Below are 18,376 nucleotides of genomic sequence, written 5' to 3'. Positions count from 1 at the left end.
CCATCCCCAGCGCCCGGGCCATCTTTGCTCCAATGGAGCCTTGGCTGCGGGAGGGGAAGAGAGAGACAGAGAGGAAAGCGCGGCGGAGGGGTGGAGAAGCAAATGGGCGCTTCTCCTATGTGCCCTGGCCGGAAATCGAACCCGGGTCCTCCGCACGCTAGGCCGACGCTCTACCGCTGAGCCAACCGGCCAGGGCTTACTGGGTCTTTTTATATGAATAAATACAGAATACATAGGATAGGGTTAGCAAATCTAGCTAAATGACCTCAAAGTTTTGTGCTAGAAAACAGAGAAAGGTAGGAATGTGCCTCATTACAACATGTAGAACTCAGCAGAGAAGTGTGGTCTAAGGACCATTCTCACACCCTTCCACTGGATAATCAGACTACAGGGAACAGTTCTGATGCAAACAACTTACAAAAATTAATAACGATAGTCAAAATAGGAAACAGAATCTTAAAATTTAATTTTAAAAATGAAAATGTCCTCTGAAACACCAACTCAATTGTCTTTTTATTAGATGCGACTAAGGTTCTTTATACAGTTTATAAAACGCTTTCTTTTAAAATAGGTGACATCTTTACAGAACTTTTTCTTTTTTCTTTTTAAGTGAGAGGAGGGGAGATAGAGAAATAGACTCCCACATGTGCCCCAACCGGGATCCACCCGGCAACCCCTATCTTGGCCGTTGCTCAAATCAACCAAGCTATCCTCAGTGCCCAGGGCCAACGCTAGACCAACTGATACCCTGGCTGTGGGAGAGGAAGAGGGAGAGAAGCAGATGGTTGCTTCTCATGTGTGCTCTGACCAGGGATCAAACTCGATGTCCGCACCCCAGGCCAATGCTCTATCCACTGTGCAAACTGGCCAGGGCCACAAAATATTTTCTTAATAAATAACATAGCTCTCAGGATTTTTAAAGGGAATTAAGGTTAAAAAGGGGGGGGGGCACTGATTTCTATTCTCAAAATTAAATTCTAGTCATTGTTCTCTTACAAAATAACAATAAAGATAATAGTTTTATGGACTCAGACATCTTCTTACTAGAATGTTTATTCTTTGCTTTCTAGCACATTCTTAACTGTGTGCCATTTTAACTATTGTACTTTAGCCAGATTTTCTGTCTTGTATTTTTTATATTATATTTCTAGGCCTTTGAGGTCGGAGAACCACATATATTTCTTTTTATTCTCATGATACCCTTGGAGTACGACAGTCAATAAATAGGTGACTAAATGATGTGCTTTCCTTCATGCCACAGCTTAAAAACAGTAACCTGCGTTCAGTACAATTCAATGAATACTTGGTCATAATTAAAAAAAATTCTTGGCAAAGTAAAAGACACTGTCTTTCAGACTCATGAACGGTAATAAACACACATTCCATTTTGTAGTCCATCTCAGAAAATCTAAAGCAGCAACAAAAGATCTGAGGGAACAGATAAACCCACTTGGTCATGAGCATCATGAGAATAACAACAGAATCTAAATTTGGTTACAAAACACCCCCTTCCGTATAGCTGGTAATTATTTTTATTCATGTGATTTTTGTGACAGTAATTACTATATAGGGGAAAGAAGCCTGAAAATCTACCCCAAAACTTCTTTTTTGGGATTATTAGGGGAACTACATATGAATTGATACACCAGGTAGGGAAGTTGTTTAAAACAAATTAGCAGGCACTGGGTATCTGATATCCCATGGAAAGAAGACCAACAAAATATATCAAGCAAAAGCTCTACATCATCCAGCTTAAAAACTAGACACACACCAGTCAGGAAATTGTGAGATAAGGTTGCGTGCACCACTCACTCTTTAAGGGTCTCGACTTACATCCCTCAAAGCTGGTTTTATCTCTGCCTCTTGTACAGGGACATTATGAAAGAACCTTTCATTACGTGATTACCTCGCAGGAGGAAAGTCAGACATGCCTCTGAATGGACACATTTTCCTCTTGGTGAAACTGCAGAGGACACACTGCTTCACAAGTGATTTAGAGAAATGAATCATTTGCTAAAAAGTTCAGTAGCAAGTGGCCTTACTGTCCTGTTGCTTGCAAAAATTTGGTTGAGTATGGGAAGTAGGGAAAATTAAATTTAAAGAAAAATTAAATGAGCAGTGTGGAACAAAGACAGCACTGTGCAGTGTCAGAACACAGGCTGGAAAGGAGGAGAATTGGGTCCCTGTCCCAGAGCTGCCACAAACCAGCTTTGTGATCTTGGGCAAACCAGGTAACATCCAAGGGCTTCAGTTTCCTCTTGTACAAGGGAGCTGGATAATATCATCTCTGTGATCCTTCCAGCTCTAATAGTTTGTGAATACAGCACTGAAGACTCAGAATTATAAATGAGCACCAGTTCTCAAAGAGCAACACAAATCTCCAAATTGTAATCTCACTACCTGCTGGCCTATTAGAAACTATATTTATGGACGTGGTATTTAAGTGATCACCCCTTTAACAAAGGACCGTAAGGATGAGTTTAAAGGAACTGGGCTATAAAAGAAATCCCATGTCAACTACAGTTGAGACATCAAATTATAAGAGAATTTCACTAGTTTTTCAAGAATGAAGGGAGCCCTGGCCAAGGCTCAGTGGGTAGAGTGCCATCTGGTGTGCCAAGGCCGGGAGTTTGATCCCCGGTCAGGGCACATACGAGGAATAACCAATAAGTGTACAACTAAGTGGAGCAAAAAGTTGATGCTTCTCTCTCTCTTTCTCTCTCTCTCTCTTCCTCCTCCCACCTCTCAAATCAATGGGGGTGAAAAAGAATGAAGGGAAAATAGAGATTAAGAGAAGCATAACGGTGAACACTGCTATTTTAGGATGTAGGAAACAGCCTCCTTCATCCATTGATAGAGAAAAGCAGATCACAATTATTACTGGTCTTGGGAATAAGAAATTCAAATTCTACATCCTCCTCCACAAAGGGTAGCATTCTACCTACGAGTTGCTTCACTGCCTCTGCTCTGTTCTGCAGGTCTGTTACAGGCACCCTCACCTAAGGTATTGACTTTTAAATTCTAAGTTTTGCCACTAGATGCACAAAAAATCTAGTGTTGCCAGGACAACTATGCCTTGAAAGGAAGGTGGACCTTAGGCTTGGCCCAGACACTCCAATGTAAATTACATTCTTCTCTGTCATATATATATATATATTTTTTGTTGTTGTTGTTGTTGTTTTACTTTTTAATTTTTTGTATTTTTCTGAAGTTAGAAGTGGGGAGGCAGCCAGAAAGATTCCTGCATGTGCTCAACCAGGATCCACTCGGCATGCCCACCAGGAGGTGATGCTCTGCCCATTTGGAGTGTTGCTCCGTTGTAGCCAGAGCCATTCTAGCGCCTGAGGTGGAGGCCATGGAGCCGTCCTCAGCACCCGGGCCAACTTTGCTCCAATGGAGCCTTGGCTATGGGAGGGGAAGAGAGAGATAGAGAGGAAAGACGGGGGGGGGGGGGGGGGTGGAGAAGCAGATGGGCGCTTCTCCTGTGTGCCCTGGCCAGGAATCAAACCCGGGACTTCTGCATGCTGGGCCAACACTCTACCACTGAGCCAACCGGCCAGGGCCCCATTTATATTTTTTAACTCTTAAAATGTTTTAAGTACATGGGAATATTTTTAATTTAAAGGAATTTCATGTAGCAAAATTTTATGTTTAAAAGCACAACTCTAGTAATATGAGTAACACTAATTTCTTTTTTTTTTTTTAACCTTTGGATTTATTTATTCATTCATTCATTCATTTTAGGGAGGAGAGACAGAGAAAGATAGAGAGAGAGAGAGAGAAGGGGGGGAGGAGCAGGAAACATCAACTCCCGTATGTGCCTTGACGAGGCAAGCCCAGGGTTTCAAACCGGCAACCTCAGCATTCCAGGTCAATGCTTTATCCACTGCAACACCACAGGTAAGGCAACACTAATTTCTTGATGACTTTTATTTTTCATTGACTAAATGCTCTTAAACTGAGGCATTTCTTTAAAGTCAGCATGATCAAGAATAAAAGTTTTCCAGAGAAAGCGAGGTTTGCAATGTCGGAACAGTGCAGTGACAAACACTCTTGACCATTCAGTTGTTAATTTCTTCTCAAACCTATATATGTGAGGTCACCATGTGAACAGCAGTATAGAAAAATGACTAAACCTCATTAGACCAGAAACTTATACTTGACAGAAAAACTGAATGCTATTTTTTATTCAAAACAGACATTAAAAGAGTTCTTAAGCTTATAAGAGCCTTTCTTTGTTATTGTTGCTGTTATTCTTTTACAAACATCTTTCATTTTACATTAACTCACAATATTAACATGGTTATCCCACATAAAAGGTGTAAAAGCAACATAATTTCCATAGTAAGCTTCAGGTCTTTCTCAGTTGTACTAAAAACAAAATATGTTTCCCTTATTTAAAAAAATAAAAATCCAACAAACCCATAAAAATAAATATTTTAACTTGTACTTGAAAAGTTGAGAAGTCAAGGGACTCTAGCATATGTTTACTGCTTAGTAAAAATGGTGAACATCAGTGAAGCAATCATTAATCATAGCTGGATTCCTCAGCAAAGATGTTGGCATTGGCACTACAGCCAGTCACCAGCAATGACTGCAAGTCACTCTAAGACACTAACGCCTATTTGATTTGGAAAAGAATAAGGAACATAATGATGCTGGCAATGTACTGTTCCCTCTGCCATTCTCCATCTCAAGGCCTTGCAACATCATCATAAACCCAGCTGTTAGCCAGATGCAAGCACATGAGCCTCAGAGAGTGTGAGAATAATAATATTAGCATTATTTCCCTGCAACGCGTCACATGGTTATTATAGATATAATCAGCATTAGCATACTACAATGTTTGTTTTGTTCTTAAATGTTGCAACACCCTATGGGAAAAATTATCTTTATTTGAAAAAGGTTAAAAAATGAAAGTACATGTTATATATCTTTGCTGGAAAATGGTGGGAAATGGATTTGTTGAAACCATATGGGGAGGAAGAGGGAATCAATTAAAAACAGAAATCTAATAAATCTAAAATATTTCCAAATGAAATGCTTATGGTAAGCTAATTTCTTGTAAACACTGCACTTGAGTCACTTGAACAGTCCCAGATGGTGAACTAACTTTGTGGTTTTAAAATAAAAAGTCAGCCAACAAACCAAAGTGACTATGACTTTATTATCAATGTAGTGGGAAACAAGAGATCCATAATCAACCAATACAGTACTGTTGTTTTCTTGCAAAAGTTGAAAGGTTTATAGAGTTTTACTCAAGAATTTCATTTAAATTCAAATTTTAAATCTTATGTGTTACTGAAAATTAAAATGATAATATTGAAGTTAAAAGTGAGGTAAAAACCTAGTTATTTATATAACTTAGAAAAATAAAAATGTTTCTAAAAATGCCCTAGCTTTGAACTGTGTTGCAAGGTGTAATTCATAAACTACCATCAACTTTTTTCAGTGGACACATGTATGATTTTATTCAATAAATATTCAGAAATATTCTCTCTCTTTCTTTTTTTTTGTAAGTGGAGTTATAAATAAAGGCTTGTGATCTGTGCTTTGAGCAGAAATTACACCAGGTGAAACAAACATTCGCCCTACCTGCTCCACCGTCAGTAGTCCATCAGGAGTCTCTGGCACAGGCTGCATGGGCAGAAGCTGGCACAGCGTGCCCAAGAGCAAAGCAACTTCCTTCATACTTCTCCAGCAGCACACCAGCACCATCTGAGCAGTTACGTCACATGTTTTTCCTTCTTTACCTTAAAAAAAAAAATCAGAACCTATTGCAACATTTGATTGCTCACATCCCAGGTTTCTTAGAACAAGCTTATTCATAATTTCCCCAAGAACAATCTGCTTAAACCAAATTTGTCATAAATTATATTTACTCAGTAGAAAATAACTAACATTTGTGGAGCATGTCCTATGAGTAGAAATCATGCTAAGTGTTTTTTTAACATACTACATTCAAAATAAATTTTAAAATAAAACACATTGCTGTTTCAAAGCTTAAGTCTAACCTTTGGAAATTAAAGAAATAAACTATCTCTGCCACTTAGTCATCCATAAAATATGACTATAACATATATACTTAATTATTTATTTTGGTGAGGGTGGCTGTTATATCAGTAAAAGAGTAGGATAGGACTATTTAAATCAAATGAAAATATAAATTTGCTTTCAAAATATATTTAAATTCCATGGCAAATAAGCATTAATTATCCTTACTCTCTTTTTCTAGTTTTAGAAATACTTTAGTACTAATATTAAAAATATCAAACATATTAATAAACTTAAAAGCTAAGTAAACAAAATAATACTCATAATGTAATCCCACCTGTGTTTTTTTTTTCTTTTAAATTTTATTTATTTATTTTTAAATTGAATTTTATTGGGATGACACTAGCTAATATAATTATACAAGTTTCAAGTGCCCAATCCTACAACACATCTCTGTACATTGTACTGTGTGTTCACCCCCAAGTCAAGCCTTCATCCATCATCACTTATCCCCTTACACTGTCCTCCACCTCCCCCCGCACAATCACCACACTGTTGTTTATGTCCAAGAGTTTTATTTGTCCTTTTCTGCTCTATCCCTCCACCTCCCTCATCCCCCTGCCCCCAACAGCTGTCAGCCTGCTCTCTATGTATGAGTCTGTTTCTATATTGCGTGTTAGTTCATTTTGTTCATTAGATTCCACATAGGAGTGAAATCATATAGTTAGTACTTGTCTTATTGGCTTATTTCACTTAGCACAATGATCTCCAGGTTCATCTATGTTATCACAAAAGGTAAGATTTCCTTCTTTTTATGGCCGTGTAGTCTCCATTGTAAATGTACAACTTTTTTATCCACTCATCTACTGGTAAGCACTGGGACTGTTTCCAGATCTTGGCTATTGCAAATAATGCTGTATATATTCTTTCAAATTAGTGTTTCAGGTACATTAGGATGTATTCCCAGAAGAGGGATCGCTGGGTCAAAAGGCAGTTTTATTTTTATTTTTTGAGATAACTCTATACCGCTTTCCACAATGGCTATACAAATCTTTTCTTTCCCACTAATAGCGCAAGAGGGTTTCCTTTTCTCCACCCACACCCTCGCCAGCACTTGTTTGTTGATTTATTGATGATAGCCATTCTGACAGTTGTGAGGTGATATCTCACTGTGGTTTTATTTTGTACTCTCTGATTATTAGTGATGTTGAGCATCTTTTCATATGTTTATTGGCCATTTGTATGTCCTTTTAAGAAATGTGTCTATTCAAGTTCTTTGCCCATTTTTTAATTGGATTGTTTGGGGTTTTTTGGTATTGAGTTTTATAAGTTCTTAATAAATTTTGGATATTAATCCTTTATCAGATATATCAGTGAATATGTTCTCCCATTCAGTGGGATGTCTTTTCATTTTGTTTATGGTTTCCTTAGCTGTGAAAAAGCTTTTTAGTTTGATGTAGTCATCCCATTTGTTTGTTTTTTCTCTTGTTTTCCTTGCTCAAGATATATTTTAAAAAATATTGCTATGAGAAGTGTCTGAGATTTTACTGCCTATGTTTTCTTTTAGGATTTTTATAGTTGTCTAATATTTAAGTCTTTAATCTATTTTGAGCTTATCCATATTATCCAAGGCAATCTATAGATTCAATGCAATTCCTCTCAAGATACCAATGGTATATGGTATACTGTACAGAACTAGAACAAATATCTCAAAAATGTACGTGGATGACAAAAGAACCCAAATTGCCATAGCAATCTTGAGAAAGAAGAACAAAGTTGGAGGAATCATGCTTCTTGATATCAAACTATATTACAAGGCCTTAAGTAATCAAAACAACATGGTACTGGCATAAAAACAGGTGTATAGATCAACAGAAGCGAATAAAGAGACCAAAAAACAAGTCATGCCTATATGGTCAATTAATATTTGACAAAGAAGGCAAGAACATACAATGGGGTAAAGACAGTCTATTCAATAAATGGTGTTGGGAAAATCGGACAGATACATGTAAAGAATAAAACTAGACCACCTTTTCACAACATACACAAAAATAAACTAACTTGTGTTTTTAAAAGCCCACTAAACTGAAAGGATAAATGTATATACACATAGACACATGGAACAGGTCTAAAAGGATATACACTCAAAGGAAAGAAGTGAGATTAGAGGGGAGATAAAAGAGGGCTTTGATTTGTTTTTAAATCACATTGGGCCCTAGCTGGTTGGCTCAGAGGTAGAGTGTCAGCTGGGTGTGTGAAAGTCCTGGGTTCGATTCCCAGTCAGGGCACATAGTAGAAGCGACCATCTGCTTCTCCACCCCTCCCCTTCTCCCTTCTCTCTCTCTCTCTATTCCCCTCCTGCAGCCATGGCTCAAATGGTTCAAGAGATTTGGCTCTAGACACTGAGGATGGCTCCATGGCCTTGACTCAGGTGCTAAAATAGCTCAGTTGCTGAACAACAGAGCAACATCCCCAGATGGGCAGAGCATTGCCTAGTAGGGGTTTGCCAGGTAGATCCTAGTTGGGGCACATGCAGGAGTCTGTCTCACTACTTCCTCGCCTCTCACTTAATAAAAATAAAAGTAAAAAAAAATAAAATTTACCTCTGTAGTGTTTGAAGCTAATATAATAAGCATATATTTATGTTATTTTGTATAATTAAAAAAACACAGAATTTTTTACAAGACAATATCCCCATCTAGTGGAGAATGCAGAATGTGTAATAAATTTCTAAGACATTATTGCTTCTGATGACTTTTCGTAGCATTATAGAAAATTATATAATAATAACTAATGAGAAAATAAGTAGTAAGAACTTGAATCCCGGAGGTCTGGTACAACAGAGCAGCTCACATTTTATTGAGTAATAAGGTTTGTTTCCTTCAAAAAGCTGCTTCACCATAAAGGCTGCTTGAGTATAAAGACTCGCACAACAGACAACAATGAACCATACTGGGAGAAACCGATTACTGCCCAAACCCAAGTTCACCATGCAGCACAGCGCTTACACCACCTGGTTATCAAGACAGGTTTTGTCAGTCAAAGGCTTTTTGTTGTAGTACCTTACATACTGCACTAAGGCACACTTTTAAACTGGTAAAAGTTTTATAAACTCATTTCCCAAATAAATCATTTATAAGCTCAAAAAAAGACTTCACAAATATTCTGTACACACATGCAGCCTCTCATTTACTATATGAAAAGGGTATTTTATACAATTTCTTTTCATTGTCATTTAAATACTGACTGATTACAATACTGATTCTATAACATGCTACCTTTGATTTCTGCAGAAGAATCACTATTTGGCACACTGGCATTCAAGTCCTCCAAGTCAAAGCTATCACACTCTTTCAATATCTTGGCTTGATTGAAGTAATCATTAGTATCTCGTGGCTGAATCTCATTCAGAATCATCTGTAAGCGGCTTGCTGACTCTGAGAGAGAGAGATGACAATACATAAAACCCTAGTTCCACACCACATGCCCATTTTCCTTGAAGGTATTTGCCCTCAAAAATTTTGTAATTTTCAATACTTGATAATCAGCTCTATTAGAAGACTCAAAGGATAGATAATGTGAATACTTTATCCATAAAGACTTTCATACACTGACTGCTCTTTTAAAACCGTGATGGCGAACCTTTTTCTAAAAACCCGCTCACTTTTGCAGTGCTGGTCAACCTGGTCCCTCTTGCCCACTAGTGGGCACTCCAGCTTTGATGGTGGGCCAATCACGGTGCCATTTGGTTGCTCAGCTATCGCCCACCATGAAAGTTGGAATGCCCACTAGTGGGCAGGAGGGACCAGGTTGACCAGCACTGCAAAAGTGGGCTGTTTTTATAAAAAAGTTCACCATCACGGTTTTAAAACATGGCAATCATATTAAATAGGTTAAAGCAAGGATAAAAAACACAATAGAAACTGTCCATAGGGCACAGTTATGCAAAAGAAGAGCAATAAACTTCTATAAATTTGGCGTCAAGAAGTTGTTTCCCTATCTAACATAAGTTATCAAGGTTTAAAAGTAGAAAGTTGGCCCTGGCCGGTTGGCTCAGTGGTAGAGCGTCAGCCTGGCGTGCGGAAGTCCCAGGTTCGATTCCCAGCCAGGGCACACAGGAGAAGCGCCCATCTGCTTCTCCACCCCTCCCCCTCTCCTTCCTCTGTCTCTCTCTTCCCCTCCTGCAGCCAAGGCTCCATTGGAGCAAAAGATGGCCCGGGAGCTGGGGATGGCTCCTTGGCCTCTGCCCCAGGCGCTAGAGTGGCTCTGGTCACGACAGAGCGACGCCCCAGATGGGCAGAGCATCGCCCCTGATGGGCGTGCCGGGTGGATCCCAGTCCGCGCATGCGGGAGTCTGTCTGACTGCCTCCCTGTTTCCAGCTTCAGAAAAATACAAAAAAAAAAAAAAAAAGTAGAAAGTTAAAAAATATATAAAAGAAACTCCACCACCAACAAAAATATTATTTTATAGGCTAAGAATATCATAAAGGCTCCATATTTGATTTTAAATGCATTATGTAATATACTACTTTCTAAGTATGATATACAGTCCTAGTATTATATTAAACTTCATTTTTATTCCCTAAGTACTCACTGGATCAGGAAATGTAAATCTCATGAAAGCAGAACTTTGTTCACTGCTGAGGAGCCGGTGCCTAAACAAAAACTGGCTCATGGCAGAGGTTCAGTAACATGGACGGAAGGAATGAATGGATGACTAGGTAATAAAAAACTAGCCAGTATGAGTTTTAAAGAAAATAACAACAGATAATCATATGAAACCAATGAACAAATGAAATAATTGGTATTTACTGTATACCTATTAGATACGCTTACATTTTAGGTATTATGAGAAATACAAAGACACAACCTGCTATCATGATAATTCAACCAATATCTTATGTTGTTTTGTGGTACCATGAAATTTTGCCAAAAACACACAAATTTTGACGGCCATGAAAAGACTTTAAAAATAAAAAAGGATGATCAGAGTAAGAGTTTAAGAACCCTACCATTTATTTTTATGGCTTACTAGGGAGACTGTTTCAAAGAATTCAGAATGCACGGCAGACAATGTGTGTGTGTGGGGGGAATATCAGAAAAAATGGAGAGAACCAGAGAAAAAAAGAAAAGGCAAAATTAAGGAAAGATCAGTGTGCCATAGATAAGTTTTTGAGATTAACAGATATTTTTAAATGGTAATAAGCATAATTTTTACATACTCTGCAGGCCCTACCCACAATGGATGACAAATATTCAAGGTTTCTCAACTAGAATATACAAGGTGGAGCAAAAGTAAGTTTACAGTTGTGAGTGCATGAACCCTGAGTTTATTCTTATATTATTTTCCATAGGAACTGAAACCTCCTTTTGCCCCACCCCTGTACCAGTACTTGCCTGCTCCAAATATTAGCTATAAGACTGGGTGTCCTTTCTTCCTATGTAGTGAATAGGAAAACTAAAGCATCCAATTTTGATATTTAGACTATCAGCCAAAATAAATGAATATAACTTAGTATCATGAACCATCACTAATTTATGCAGGATGTGGCGTGTTTATGATATACTCAGTGTGTTTTTAATACAAGGCTCTCATTTGCACTCCAAAGTGCACTCAAACTTTATTTCAAGACCAAACATAAATTTACTCCATGACTTTATAGGTGTTAACAGCCAATCCCTCTGGCCCGTGAAAGCACAGGTATATTATTATATACCACCTAGGGCAGGCATCCCCAAACTACAGTCCCCTGAGGCCATTTATCCGCCCCCCCTCCGCACTTCCGGAAGGGGCACCTCTTTCATTGGTGGTCAGTGAGAGGAGCACTGTATGTGGTGGCCCTCCAATGGTCTGAGGGACAGTGAACTGGCCCCCTGTGTAAAAAGTTTGGGGACCCCTGACCTAGAGTATCCCAGACACTGAGTTTAGTTCTCATCCTTTCAGGAACTGTTCACTCATTGGTTTTCATCATAACAAATATTTACTGTGTACCTATTTCTGCCAGGTACTGTGCTAAGTACAAGGGGAAAAAAACACAGACAAGTCCCTGTTAAACTTCACAGCCCCATAAAGAAATGCTGTGTGGGAAGTGGAGAGCAGTAAGAGACAGGCGGGCAGGAGGCAGGAGCAAACTATTACAAGAGCTGGTCTGAGGTCACTGATATATTTTAACTAAGAGGGGCAGCACGGGGCAGGGAACAAGGGTCAAGTACAGATTCTGTATGACATGATGAATTACATGACTGAAAAAGATTACTTTGGGTACAGCAAGGAGATAAGAGTAGATGTGGGGAAACTAGGTGAAAAGCCCCTAAGTAGTACAAACAAGAGAAGATAAAAGCCTGGAGTAAGAAGATGCAGATAAAAAGAAGAGATTTGAAAGATATTTAAGGATAACACTGCAGGAATGTAGAGACAGGCTAAATATTGTATGTATAAGGAGCCCACGATGTCAAAGCAGTCTAGGCTCCTGACTTGCATGAATAGTCTGTTGGCAGGGCCATTTGCAAAGACACAGGGGTTGGGAGGAAGAAGACCAATTAAAGTTCATGTCATCTGGGGGCATTATGAGTATCTCCTCCTATTCTTTTCTTTTTTTAAATTAAATGGTCTTTGCCCATTTCAGATTCCTAAATCAGTTGCTTTCTCTGACTGAACCCCATCAATTGCTACCTCTCTAATTTATCCTGCCTGTTCTGATCCCACCCATTACCCAATAGTTTCTGAAATGACAAAATTATAAAAACCCAATTTACCCCAGAGGAAAAAGTGCTTTACTCACCCCACCTGGTTACTTTATTTATTGAGGTTATTTTAGAAAACATAAAAATATTATTAAAAAGGTAGAAATATGGCCCTGGCTGGTTTGCTCAGTGGACAGAGCATTGGCCCAGCATATGCATATTCGGGTTTGACTCCCAGTCAGGGAACACAAGAGAAGTGACCATCTGCTTCTCTCCCCCCTCTCTTTCCCCATTTCCTCCTTCTTCCCCTCCCGCAGACAGTGGCTCGACTGGTTCAGGCATCGGCCCCTGGCACTGAGGATAGTTTGGTAGGTCCGAGGGTCAGGCTCACATGTTAAAACTAGCTCAGTTGATTTAAGCATTGGCTCCAGACATGGGGTGCCAGGTGTATCCTGGTTGGGGCACATGCAGGAGTCTGTTTCACTATCTCCCCTCCTCTCACTTAAAAAATAAAATAAAATGAAAAGGCAGGAATATCACTAATGATAATTACTTTTCTCCCTTATTTAGCATGTATAACTCGCTAAAGAAATGATTAGGGAAAAGATTTAAAAGCAAAGAAAAATATATGAATTGGAGCTTCCTTTGTCTGCTGACCTGAATCAGTGTCCATTGGGATGAGGCCTTCTGGAGAAGAGCTCTGAATGACAGGAGACACCACAGCAGAGAGCCTGTAGGACATCAGAAGGAGCTGCTCCACCACGGGTCTCCATCCAGTCACCAACTGCAGGCTGCTGCAACAAGGAGGATACGGAAATTAATACCACAAGCAAAAACCCAATTCTGTAAATAGAAATCAACATAGATAAAAGGAGTTGAAAAAATTTGGGTTTTAAAATATGCAATCTATGAAATATTTCAGAAATAAAAATATGTGTGTATGTAAACATTTTAAATCTAATTTTTAATTAATTGTAAGGTCATATATTCCTTTCCCAGGACACATTTCAACAGGAGTTTAAAGCCCAGAAAAGAGTGTTCAGGAGAGAAGCGTGGATATACTTACTTTAGCGATAACTTCTGCAAAGCCCTTGTTATACAGTGGACTCGCCCGTACATTGGAAATGATGCTGCTGCCTGAAGCAGAGACTTCTCAGCCTGGGATACTTCTTCCTCAAGATTTCCCAACAAGCATTTGATAACTAGAAAAAGCAAACAAACAACAACAAAAAAGTAATGCAATTTAAAAATGCACTTATATAAACCTGTGAACAGCAAAATAGTTCCCATGAAAATACCCAACTCAACTGATCCTTAATACTAGAGGTTTTGAATTAAAAAATATATATATCTTTCAAGGTTATCCAGTCCGTCACCATTTCCAATGAAGGTAGAACTGAGTATCTTTCCCTAACTTCCTGGGTCCGTGCACAGCATTCACTCTGAATCACTCCTCCTAGAATCCTCTGTCTGGGGTATTAGAACCTAGGCCCATGTGCCATGTGCTGTTTGGACAGTAGATTTAAAAAAAAAAGACTTATACCATATAATTTATATATTTAAACTGTACAAGTCAGTGGTTTTTAGTATATTCACAGATGTGTGCAACCATCACCACAATCAATTTTAGAACATTTTCACCCTCCCCCATCAAGAAAGCCTCACCGTTAGCAGTCATTCCACCCCCTGCACCTCTCACTTTTCCCAGCCTTAGGCAACCGCTGGTCTGCTTCCTGTCTCTACAGATTGGCCTATTCTGGACATACTGTGTAAATGAAACTATATAATGTGTGGCTTCTTTCACTTTTCATGTTTTCAAAGTTCATCCATGTTGTAGCATGTACCAAGATTTCATTCGTTCTTACAGATGAATAATAAGTGGTCCATTGTATGGATATACCCATTTTGTTTATCCACGAATCAATTCATAGACATGTGGGCTGTTTCCATTTTTTAACTGTTATGATTAATGCTGCTAGAAACATTCGTGTATAAGTTTTTGTCTTGACATAGTTTTCATTTCTCTTAAGTATATGTACATTATGAACTGAATATTTGTAAAAAAAAAAAAAGCCCCACCAAATTTATGTTGAAGCCCTAACTCCCAATATGGTAATATTTGGAAGTGGGGCCTTTGGAAGTAATTAGATTTCAATGAGGTCATGAGGGTGGGACCCTTCCTGATGGGATCAGTGTTCTTATAAGAGGAAGAGAGACCAGAGTTTGCTTTCCCTCCTCCATGTAAGCACAAAACAAGAAGGCTCCTTATCTGCGAGCCAGGAAGAAGGTCCCCACCAGCAATGGAAGCGGCTTTAGTACATTAATCTTGAACTTTCCAGCTTCCAGAATTGAAAAAAAAATAAATGTCTATTTAAACTATGTGGTAACTCTGTATCTAATCTTTTGAAGAACTGCCAGATTATTTTCAGAAGTGGCTGCATCATTTCCATTCCCACCAGCAGTTATCAGGGATCCACTTTCTCCATATCCTCATCAACACTTACTACTCTCAATTTTTAAAACAATCATAGTTAGCCAATCGGGTGTGAGGTGCTTCCTCACAGATTTTGATCTGTATTTCCCTAATGGCTAATGATGTCGAGCATCTTTTCAGGCACTTATTGTTCATATTTATCTTTTCTGCTTATTCAGATTCTTTGTCTGTTCTTAAATCTGGTTATATATCCTGTTATTAGTGAGCTGTGAAAGCTCTTGATACATTTCGCATACAAATCTCTTATCAGATAAAGGATTTGTGAATACTTTCCCCCTCTGCACATTTTCTTTTCACTTTCTTGATAATGCCCTTGATATAACAAAAATTTGATAAAGTTCAATTTATCTAATTTTTCTCTGTTGTTTATGTTTTGGGTGTCATATCTAACAAACCACTATCTACCTCAAGATCATAAAAATTTACACCCATGTTTTCTTTTAAGAGTTTTATCTTTTTAGTGCTTACATTTAGGTCTCTGATCCATTTTTAAGTTAATTTTTGTATATGGTATGAGGTAGTGGGTCCAATTTCATTCTTTTACATGAGAATATCCAGTTATTCCAGCACAGTAAATATTTTCACTCACCACTCAGAAAAAGGGAATTATATTCTAAATTTTAAAACCATATATAACTAGTAAATTATTAATTTTAGGCATATATCAAGATCTCCTAAAAATCAACAAGAAAAAGACAACACAACCCCACAGAAAACTGAACAAAGGATACGAGCAAGCATTTCACCAAAGGGGAAAGTGAACAGCTTACAGACACATAAAAAGATGCTCATATATATTAGCAATCAGAAAAAGGCAAAATTAAACCACAATAAAATACCATTTTATATTCTGCAATTTATTATTATTTTTTTTTGACAGAGAGTCAGAGAGGGACAGATAGGGACAGACAGACAGGAAAGGAGAGATAAGAGAGGCATCAATTCTTTGTTGCGGCACCTTAGTTGTTCAGTGATTGCTTTCTCATATGTTCCTTATGGGGGGAGGGGCTCCAGCATAGCAAGTGACCCCCCTTGCTCAAGCCAGCAACCTTGGGCTTCAAGCCAGTGACCTCTGGGCTCAAGCCAGTGACCTCTGGGCTCAAGCTAGCGACCATGGGGTTATGTCTATGATCCCACACTCAAGCCAGAAACTCAGTGCTCAAGCCAGATGAGCCTGTGCTCAAGCCAGCAACCTCAGTGTTTCAAACCTGGGTGCTCTGCATCCCAGTCCAACACTCTATCCACTGTACTACCACCTGGTCAGGCATATTCTGCAAATTTTTAAAATCTAGCAATAGCCAGATACGGTGATGAGACTATTCACACTGTCATTATTTCTTCAGAAAAAAGAAATCCATTAACAAGAGAACAAAGTAATAAACTTGTAATATATAGTACTATTTATATAAAAAGTCAAAATCATATAAAGGTTAATAATATATTGTTTAATGATATATACACAAGTGGTGAAACCTTTGGAAAGACCAGATGAAAGATTAATATAAAGCACAGAACTATTGTATAATCGTATGGTGGAGAGAGGAGCCAGAACAAAGGAGAGCCTTCAAAGATATGGCCGCTGTTGTATTTCTCTTTTATTACATGTTTATTTATTTTAATTGATTTTAAAGAGAGGAGGGGAGAGAGCAAGAGAGAGATAAGAACATCAATCTGTTCCTGCATGTGCTCAGACCGGGGATCAAACCAGCAATCTCTGTGCTTAGGGACAATGCTCTAATCCAGTGGTAGTCAACCTGGTCCCTACCGCCCACTAGTGGGCGTTCCAGCTTTCATGGTGGGTGGTAGCGGAGCAACCAAAGTATAAATAAAAAGATAGATTTAACTATAGTAAGTTGTTTTATAAAAATTTATTCTGCCAAACAGCAAAAATCCGACATAAAGTACTTGGTAAGTAATTATTATTATATGCTTTAACTTGCTGTAACTCTGCTTTATAAATTTTATAAAGTAAAGTTACTTCCCTACTTTATAAATCACCATTACTGTGGAACCGGTGGGCAGTTAGAAAATTTTATAACTAACAGAGATACAAAAGTGGGCAGTAGGTATAAAAAGGTTGACTACCCCTGCTCTAATCAATTGAGCTAACCAGCCAGGGCTGCTATTATATTTCTTAATCTGGGAGTTATCATCTAGCTTGGGAACAAAACTTGTTAAATTTTTATATTCTTACTATCAAAATTCTATATATATTTAAAAATTCTTTGAATACTTGAAACATTTCATAAAGTTTTATAACTTTGAAGAAAATAATTTTTAGCTCTTTCCATATCAGACCTCTCTCTTTTTATTTCATTTATTTATTTTTTTTTAAATATTTTTTTTAAATTTTATTTATTCATTTTTTTAGAGAGGAGAGAGAGAGGGAGAGAGAAACAGGGAGGAAGGAGCTGGAAGCATCAACTCCCATATGTGCCTTGACCAGGCAAGCCCAGGGTTTCGAACCGGCAACCTCAGCATTTCCAGGTCGACGCTTTATCCACTGCGCCACCACAGGTCACCTCTCTCTTTTTAAATAAAAATATTGCCCTGGCCGTTTGGCTCAGTGGTAGAGCGTCAGCCTGGCATGCAGGAGTCCCGGGTTCAATTTCCGGCCAGGGCACACAGGAGAAGCGCCCATCTGCTTCTCCACCCCTCCCCCTCTCCTTCCTCTCTGTCTCTCTCTTCCCCTCCGGCAGCCAAGGCTCCACTGGAGCAAAGTTTGCCCGGGCGCTGAGAATGGCTCTGTGGCCTCTGCCTCAGGCGCTAGAATGGCTCTGATTGCGGCAGAGCGACGCTCCAAGATGGGCAGAGCATCGCCCCCTGGTGGGCATGCGGGTGGATCCCGGTCGGGCGCATGCGGGAGTCTGTCTGACTGCCTTCCCGTTTCCAACTACGGAAAAATACAAAAAAAAAAAAAATTGATCTGTTCTTATTTCCAAAACAAATCCAAAATGAAAATTTACTAGCATAAAATTAAGTTCATAAATCCCCAACAAATATTTGTTGACAGTCACTAGAATAAACCAACTCAGACCCTGGATGTTAGAACTGGCTGTGTGGAGAGGGACAAGCAGGATCTGACGGCTGGTTAAAACATAAACCCCGACAGACAGCAGAACCCTCTGCTCTACACAGAAATAACAAAGATGACCTGGCTATAGTCCTGGCCAGATTTCTGCAGAAAAACAGTACATCTTTAGT

The 18,376-nt window shown here is 38.7% G+C and overlaps 1 protein-coding gene across 2 annotated transcripts in view; it reads right to left on the bottom strand.

The window, feature by feature from the left end:
- Positions 1-18,376, bottom strand: part of THADA (THADA armadillo repeat containing) — a 355,537-nt gene that overhangs the window by 291,216 nt on the left and 45,945 nt on the right. Inside the window, exons 18-21 of one of the 2 annotated variants that reach the window (XM_066378390.1) lie at positions 13,745-13,880; positions 13,336-13,472; positions 9,273-9,431; positions 5,596-5,753 (exon numbers count right to left, since the gene is read on the bottom strand). In XM_066378390.1, coding sequence (XP_066234487.1) covers positions 5,596-5,753; positions 9,273-9,431; positions 13,336-13,472; positions 13,745-13,880 — 590 coding nt within the window. The remainder of the gene's footprint in view (positions 1-5,595; positions 5,754-9,272; positions 9,432-13,335; positions 13,473-13,744; positions 13,881-18,376) is intronic. The other variant, XM_066378391.1, reaches the window with a different exon arrangement.

This window comes from Saccopteryx leptura, chromosome 3 (assembly GCF_036850995.1).
Source record: "Saccopteryx leptura isolate mSacLep1 chromosome 3, mSacLep1_pri_phased_curated, whole genome shotgun sequence".
Classification (NCBI taxonomy): Eukaryota; Metazoa; Chordata; class Mammalia; order Chiroptera; family Emballonuridae; genus Saccopteryx; species Saccopteryx leptura.
This window is presented reverse-complemented; position numbering and strand designations above follow the sequence as displayed.